The 8618-nt window shown below is 43.5% G+C and overlaps 1 protein-coding gene across 1 annotated transcript; it reads left to right on the top strand.

Moving 5' to 3' along the window:
• On the top strand, positions 1–8223 carry SKP1 (S-phase kinase associated protein 1). Its single transcript, XM_073649590.1, has 6 exons — positions 1–192; positions 2346–2442; positions 2765–2838; positions 5132–5275; positions 5658–5798; positions 6996–8223. The coding sequence occupies exons 2-6, from the start codon at positions 2346–2348 to the stop codon at positions 7029–7031; spliced, it is 492 nt and encodes a 163-aa protein (XP_073505691.1). The 5' UTR covers positions 1–192; the 3' UTR covers positions 7032–8223.
• Positions 8224–8618: the final 395 nt, after the last annotated feature.

Below are 8618 nucleotides of genomic sequence, written 5' to 3'. Positions count from 1 at the left end.
CCCGCGTTCCTGGAGACATACTGTACACCTGTGATTAAGCTCTAGCACACAGGACTTTGCTCCGTGCGTTACAAGAGCCCCGCCTATTGCTGCCGCCAGGCTCGGGTGACGCAGCTCCCTAGGAGGTGGAGTAGTGTGGCCGGCAGGCAGCGGTGAGGCCTTGTGTCTGGTATCTGGACGCGCTTGAGCACGGTGAGTTCATGGCGGAGGACAGCCTTCTCTAGGAGCGTCGTGTGTGCAGTATGGCGGAGGCTGCGCTCCTGCTCCGGGCCTCGGTCATGGATGCGGCCGGCCTGTGTCAGCCCAGCAGCCGCCTGCCCTGGGGCTGCTCACCCGGTGACGCTACACCGCCTCCCCGCATGGAGCGGCGCCTGTGGCCCTCAGACATCCCCTTCAGCGCTGGGCCAGCCGTGCTCCTTCCTTCCCCCTCCATAACGATTACTTTTCCGTCCACACAGCTGTATCATGGTTACAATTGTCTCCGACTCAACTCCTTTTACCATCGCCCGTACTAGGAAGTGGGGAAAATCATCCATACTCCTTCCTCTGTTGTTATTACTTTTTATTTTCTGAGACCCGCAACTTTTTTTTTTGCCTAATGCCGGGTCACAGGGTGGCGTGCCGGGTCACAGGGTGGTGTGCCAGCAGATATATGCCCACAAGCTAACCGCACAGCGGAGCTGGTACCAGAGCAGGGATGTCCAGGTCAAAACCGGGCTGACCAGTACACAGAATAATGGCCCCACACAGGAGTGGTGGTTCCGGTGTCGTGGGCTGAACCTAAGCAGCCTGCAGGCCAGACTTAGCCTACGGGCCTGAGTGTGACGCGTGTGTACCAGACTGTCACAGCCGTACGCCACCTGGCGCTTGCTGCTACTTCCGCTGCCGGTCGCACCATATTGTCCATGTTTGTGGGTGTATTTGGGTGCATGCCAGGTGTACATCTGTGAACTCCAGACTATTGGCCTGGTACTGTGTGGGCATCAGGGTGTCTTCATCTTCTGATGTCATGAAGTGTGTCCGTCTGTATAAAGCAATCACCTTTACCCCCACCCCGCCCATCACTTTGCTTTCACTGCCATGGATTGCTTTAAAGGTTGACGCGCTTCTCAGGTGGCTTTCTTCTTTTTATAAGAGGGGAACACTATTAACGCTGCACTTTTTTTTTTTTTAACACTTTTCTCAGTAGATGAAACCTAACCTGTAGAATGGATCTGTCCCGTCATGGGATTAGGTACACGCCGGGGCTGATCAAGTTACATGTGCTAACATTCCACCCTAATTTTTGTAGAATGGGGGCGAGGGGGGAGCCCTTCTCCAGACTTGTTCTTGTTTTAGATATATTTTTCAACACAATTAAGGGTCTGTGGCTCGTAAAGGAATCTGGGCCTATATTTGAATCATGTATGCTGAAATTGTGCCACATGCAGATTTAACTGCGTGATTAGAACGCAGTGAAAATACTGTGTCCAAAACGCTGCTATTCCTGATCGTGAGCACATACCCGAAGAGATCCTAAATCAGCCATATTTGTGTCACTTTCACTAAGTTGTATGTTATGTTTAAAAGGCTTTATTTTCCAACAGGATGAAAGTAGAATGCAGAACTCACCACTGATGAATCCAATGTTTATTTTTCATGCATGGTCCTAAGCTACAACTGTTTCATGTGTAATCACTCTTCATCTGACCATGGATGAAGTGAAGGCTTGATGAAACCTCTGTAGCCTCGTGTCTGTTATATCCTATGACCATGCATCTAAAATTAGTATTGGATTAATCAGTGGTGAGTGTTGCGTTCTACTTTTGTCCTGTTGGGGAAAAATAGGGTTGATTTTGTACCTAAGTTTAGCTCTTTCATGTTTGACAAGAGCCTCTGAACGTGTGTGGAGAATACTGACAATAATTGTGTAAGAGCAGGGCCAGTGTTTTCTATTGAAATGTTGTTTAGAGGGCTTGTCCACTACATAGCAATACCACACTTGAATGGCCCTAGGGTGGTGTGGGTTTAAAAAAAAAAAACACGATTTTTTTATGCTCGGACTATGTCAAGGCTGCAAATTCTCAGTGGTTGTATTTATTGATTTATTTGATTTATTTTTAAAGGGGTTGTGCGGTCCTTCTGTGTCCTGACCTTGTGTGCCCCATAATGAGTGGTGAGCCGACTTTGGCCCATGAGGACTAGACGCATGTGGACTAGAGCTTCTAAAAAGCTGACTTATTCACACAAACCTCTTAGTTTTTTATTCATCTCTTGTTATGTTGGATAGATCCATTCCGGAAGAAATCGGAGTAGTAATTGCTTTGAGTTGCAGGAAATCATAACTTGTGGCTCTTGTTCCATAGATGCCTTCAATAAAATTGCAGAGCTCTGATGGTGAGATCTTCGAAGTAGATGTAGAAATTGCAAAGCAATCCGTTACCATCAAGACAATGCTGGAAGGTGAGTTCATGGCCTGTCATTCTAGCTACCTGTACTCATCTGGTGTCTGTAATTCTTTGGCTAATATTAGAATATCGGGGACTGCATGGGAGAAGATGCGGATCCTGCAGTGACGTTCACTATAAAGCATCTGATGATTTTTATTACCATGTGAATTTGTTTTGTCCTATTAAGAAAAAAATAAAAATATAGGCCTTTGTCTAAAATAGTATGGTGCGTTTCTCCTCCGCAATAGCTGTAAACGTATACATCTGAATGGTGCTGTAAGTGATCTGCATTGTTTCTCTCAATGTATGACTTGATCTTTCTGCTACTTCTTCAGATCTGGGCATGGATGATGAAGGGGATGATGATCCTGTGCCACTTCCTAATGTTAATGCAGCAATTCTCAAAAAGGTAAATGTAGATTAGTCTTCATTTGCTGGAGACCTGAAATGTAATCTTTGCAGTGGCCATTTAGTAGTAAAATGTGTAGGCCATTTTTGAGACCCTTGTAGTGTATATATAGATCTGAGTGTTGCCATGTGCTGATATTGATCCATGATGACACAGCGTAACACTGTTCCCATGTAAAACATGGGGACAGTAAGTCCGAGCCATCAGACCTCTGCTCAGAAGAAAGGATCTAACACAGGATAGACATACAGTAGCATATATATCAACATAATTTACAGTGGCCCTCTATATAATAAAGAATAATTCCCTGCACTTCACTACACACATGGAAAAGGTCTGCTGGCATTTGCCTAACCCTGACAAGACCATAAGGACCATTTTCATCTGTCAGGCAAATGCAGCACTGTTAATGTCTTTTACACTTGGCGGAGCATCACTTTTTACACATGGTCGCAGCGATGTAGATAAACATGTGTTTTTCTTTTTCTCTCCACCTTTTTCTATACATACAGGGCACCAAAATCACTAACATCTAATTATATTAAGTTTTCTTATTTAACTGGGTGTCTTAATTTCGTTCAGCTCTGTGGGCATGTTCTTTCAGTCCAGTCATAAAAAGGCAATGTCCAAAGATAGATCAGAACTGTGGGCATACACTTTTTCCTAACTGAAACGCCCATTGAGGTTAGGAACTGTGCCACAATGAACACCTTAACTTCCAATCCATACAGTAAGGCTTGTATGCATTAAAGGGGTTTTCCCACAAACAAAGTTGATTTTAATCAATAGATCTTTGAATAATAACTTCCACAAGTGGATGTTTAAATAAAATGTTCCTGTGCTGAGATAATCTTATAAATGTGCCCCTGCTGTGTACTGTGTAAACTGTCTTAAGGCCCAGTCACACTTAGCGACGCTGCAACGATCCCGACAACGATACGACCTGTCAGGGATCGTTGCTGCGTCGCTATGTGGTCGCTGGTGATCTGTCAAACAGGCAGGCTCACCAACGATCAGGGGAGCAGAGACATCGTGGAAAGAATCTTTCCACAATGTCCTGCTCCTGGTTACGAGCCTGCTGAAGCAGGAGCAGGCTGGTAACCATGGTAAACCTCGGGTTACTAGGGGCACACGCGCACGTAGTAACCTGTTGTTTATCATGGTTACCACTCTGCTACAGTGAGCGGGAGGTTACCGCTCACTTTAGCAGGCTCGTAACCATGATAAACAGCGGGTTACTAAGTGCGCATGTGCCCCTAGTAACCCGAGGTTTACCATGGTTACCAGCCTGATCGCTGCTCCCGTTGGTCACACACAGCGATGTGTGCTGACCAGCGGGAGGGCAACGACCAAAAAGTGGTCCAGGACACTTTGCAGCGATCAGCGACCTCACAGCAGGGGTCTGATCGCTGCAAAGTGTCACACATAGCGACTTCGCTGGTGAGGTCGCTGTTGCGTCACCAAAACCGTGACACAGCAGCGATCTCGCTATGTGAGACGAGGGCTTTACTGTGTACAGAACTGGTCTGATCATACCACATCTCCTGGGCAGGGGAGGAAGCAAAATAGTATACAGACATTACAGCGGGGGATGACAAATTAATTCTTTTAGGTAAAATATTTTTTAAAAATAGACAGGGAAATGCTTTATCTCACACAAAGAATCAGCTGTGAACCCCTGCTGTAATGTCTGTATACTCTTTTGCTTCCCCCCCTGCCCAGGAGCTGTGGTATGATCAGACCATGTTCCTGTATGGTCAGACACAGCCATTACACAGTACACAGCAGGGGCACATTTATAAGATTATCTCAGCACAGGAACATTTTATTTAAACATCCAATTGTGGAAGTTATTATTACTTCCAGATGTATTGATTGAAATCCACTTTAAAATTTACTTTGTTCAATAAAGTTTGAAAAGCATTTGCCCAGTCATGCAGAGGTTAAAGTATTAGCTGAGGAATATGTCAGTGATCAAACCATCTCCAGAAAGTTGTGCCTCCTTATATTTCTCGTTGAGTCTGGAACCTTAACTAACTTTCTACTACTTGTTATACGCTTGAGATCTCTCCACGATCCACTGAGATTGTCCAGTGAGTTGTGTCCATGATTCCTCATAAGTGATTATCACACAGTTCTATTTGTTCAGATCCTTGTCTTCAGCTGACCTTTTTGTGGATCATTTTGTGCCACCACCATGTTGAACGCCAAAAGTCCATGTGTGGTGGGGGAAGGCTAACCATTTATAGGCTTCCTCTTCATTTTGGGTTACTCATTTTTTACTGTTTTGCAGGTTATCCAATGGTGCACCCACCACAAAGATGACCCTCCCCCACCCGAGGATGATGAGAATAAGGAGAAGAGGACAGATGATATCCCTGTATGGGACCAGGAATTTCTTAAAGTAGACCAAGGAACTCTATTTGAACTTATCCTGGTGAGTAATCTTTGCCTGAATTTTTGAGCTATAGATGCCATGTCTTGGATGCCAACTGTGATGAAAAGTAACAAACTAGACAGTAAAAGGGTTCTCTGCTTTCGGTAATGACATTAGAAGGGTCCCATGTTAACGAATGAATCTGTGTCCCCTGTTAGGACCCCCTTCTCTCGTGTAAAATATATGGGGACATTTTGTAATAACCAGTCTGGAATTTGCGGACATTACTTGGGTCCTCCAGGATGACTGTTTCTAGATGCTTCTTCTGGGCGAGTGATTAAGGTCCAGAACAGGCCTCTCCTGTATATGTACAGGGGTCGTGTAGCGGAAGAATTGGGTAAAGATTTTGCCATATAACTTATTGAGTTACTATTTTATCCAGGCTGCCAACTACTTGGATATTAAAGGTCTGCTTGATGTAACCTGCAAAACTGTGGCAAACATGATTAAAGGCAAAACGCCAGAAGAAATTCGGAAGACCTTTAATATTAAAAACGACTTTACTGAAGAGGAAGAGGCACAGGTAACTTGTTTGGAAATATACTGACTTCATTAATGTGTTGGTTTAAAATTTATTTTTCTCCTATGAAACAAAAGTAATTGTCCGGTGTCCCAAGTCCTTACCACATAGAGAAAAAATAATCTGTTTTGTGTTGCCTGGCAGTCTAGTGATGTAAATAATGTCATGTGACCACTGCGGCTGACTGGCTGCAGCCTTCACAATTCTGTACACATGGAAGAAATGCTGTTCTTCCGATTAGACCGAACTATGAAGGCTGCAGTATACGCTATAATCCATATGCATAGAACACTTAAAGGGGTTGTCCCATGGACAAAAGTTCATTGTAATCACAGATCTTGGAATAATAATTTCCACAATTGGATGTGTGTAAATAAAATGTTCCTGTGCTGAGATAATCTTATAAATGTGCCCCTGCTGTGTACTGTGTAATGGCCGTGTCTGATCGTACAGGAACATGGTCTGATTATACCACAGCTCCTGGACAGGGGAGGAGAAAGAAAACTATACAGACAATGGGACAGCAGGTGATCACAAATTATTCTTTCTTTGACATGGAAATGTTTTACCTCCCAAAAAGAATCCACTGTGATCCCATGATGTAATATCTCTTTACTATTTTCCTTCCTCCCCTGCCCAGGAGATGTGGTATGATCAGACCATGTCCCTGTACGGTCAGACACGGCCATTACACAGTACACAGGGGCACATTTATAAGATTATCTCAGCACAGGAACATTTTATTTAAATACATTCAATTGTGTAGCTTATTATTATTCCAAGATTTATTGATTAAAATGAACTTTTTTTCTTGGGAAAACCCCTTTAAGTGAAACACTGATGTCTGAGTGAGGCCATAAGAGCAGCATGTACTAATGTTGGTGATGAGGGTCCATTGTATTAAGGATAGTGATGATGTACTGCTTATGAAGGGGTTTTCTAAGACTTCATTTAGGAAAGGTCTGTATCAGATTGGTGGAGGTGCTGGGATCCTAATCTTCACCAATCACATAAGGGGGCATGGTGCGCGCGCACCATATATTGTGTAGTGGCTTTTAATAGTACTGCCGCTCTCTCAGTACGTTGGTAATTGTGCTTCTCATGGTCTGATCGGATGAGAGCCCCTAAGAGCAAACACTAACTTCTGTATTTGCTTCCTGTGAACCCTTTCTGCCATTATGATCGTTTTCTATGTTTTAGGTACGCAAAGAGAACCAGTGGTGTGAAGAGAAATGATCCGCTGTGCCTCTCGTCACTAGAACACTGTAAGAATCGTTCCAAATAGTTGCACTGCTCTGTTTATAATAGACAATTCAGCAGTTTCTCATATTAGCAGCAGGGCGTTTTGCTGCATGTTGTGTCCTATATAAATATATATAATTTTTTTGAGTAACAATTCCTCTCCTCAAACTGTGTTTTTACCATTGTAATCTGTTGTGACTTCCTATAAACTATAATGAATCTGATGTGTGCTGTGAAGACAGAAGATGCGATCCCTAATGCTCTCCGGCCCGTCATCTCCTCGCCAAGAGATTGCAGACTGCTCCACTTTATATTTAGGTGGTCGTGATGTAAGATCCGAGCTGCATGACGACACAGCAGGAAACACAACAGTGGATCTTCATTAGACCACATATCACCAGATATATATGGAGTTTGCAGAAGTGCTGCTGTTTTTCTTTTCATTTTTAGTAAATCCGCTTACACATTGGCATTCACATCATTTGTCTATTTATTTAATTTTTTGGCTGGTGCTTTTGGGAAAATAAGTTTGGACTGACTTTTACACGTTAAAGTGGAAATTATAACCCTGGTAACGGGGTATTCCCATATTAAAAGCTGATGGTATATTGCTAGGCTGTAGTCCTGCGGTCCCTACACTGCCTATGCAGAGCGCTGGGCCACCTGGTTGTGCAGGGAACTGCAGCACCGATCCATTCACGTGATGATGCTGGCTGCAGATTCGGGTGGGTGTGCTGCCCTTATGTACAAAAACCTTTGATGGGAATGCAGTACTAGATCCCATTCATTCCCTGGATCAGTGAGCAACCCAGTGACAAGATATGGGAATACCGTGTAAAGAAATGTTATGCTGGTATATCACAAAGTTTCCCATAGACTGCAATTTCAAGACAAATTCTAACGTTTGTGCTCTTTGTTGGAAGATTGTGAATTGAAACCTTTAACCAGGCAGCTTGGCTAGAAAAGTTTAAGTGAGGTGCTCAGTTACTTACTTTACTCCTGTTAAGCTGAAAATGACATGCTGATCAGGCTCCGCACCTCCTCCACCTAGCAGATCTGTGCAGCCTCCCCTCCTCTAGCTTCTATATATGTTGTGTTGTGTTCAGTGTTCATTATACTTTTTAATCTGTATTAAAGAGCAGGTTTAAACTTTCCTAATAAATCAAATTTAAAGGACATTGTCAAATGCTTTGGTTTTGGGGCTTTTTTTTTCACTAAAAACAACTCTGTACTTCCCGAGAGCCTCTGTGACAATACCTAAATGTAACAAGGAAATGAATATGCTTGCTCACGGCAAATCCCTGGTTTTGGTTTACGAATACTGACCAAAAACTGACAGTGGGTTATGCCATGGACCCACTATCAGTTTTTTTTTGGTCAGTAGTGGGTGATAAATGCAGAATTGGTGCACTTGTTTCTCTTATACATCTCCTCTGATGGAGCCAAAACCAGGAGAGGAAATGTATAATAGAAACAAGTCACCAATTCTGCATTTATCATCCACTCCTGGTTTTGGCTCCCACTCCTGAGAAAAAATATGGGGCCGTGGTCTTATACTGGACTTCTACCCAACAGATGTAT

This window comes from Phyllobates terribilis, unplaced genomic scaffold (genome assembly GCF_046119375.1).
Source record: "Phyllobates terribilis strain yellow unplaced genomic scaffold, ASM4611937v1 Scaffold_10__3_contigs__length_209671492, whole genome shotgun sequence".
NCBI lineage: Eukaryota > Metazoa > Chordata > Amphibia > Anura > Dendrobatidae > Phyllobates > Phyllobates terribilis.
The sequence above is the reverse complement of the archived record's forward strand: the minus strand, read 5'-3'. Positions and strand labels throughout refer to the sequence as shown.

Coding starts and splice junctions, on each gene's coding strand:
- SKP1 (XM_073649590.1), top strand. CDS start 2,346: ATGCCTTCAATAAAATTGCAGAGCTCTGATGGTGAGATCTTCGAAGTA. Junction 2,839..5,131: donor ATGCAGCAATTCTCAAAAAG/GTAAATGTAGAT, acceptor ACTGTTTTGCAG/GTTATCCAATGGTGCACCCA. Junction 5,799..6,995: donor CTGAAGAGGAAGAGGCACAG/GTAACTTGTTTG, acceptor TCTATGTTTTAG/GTACGCAAAGAGAACCAGTG.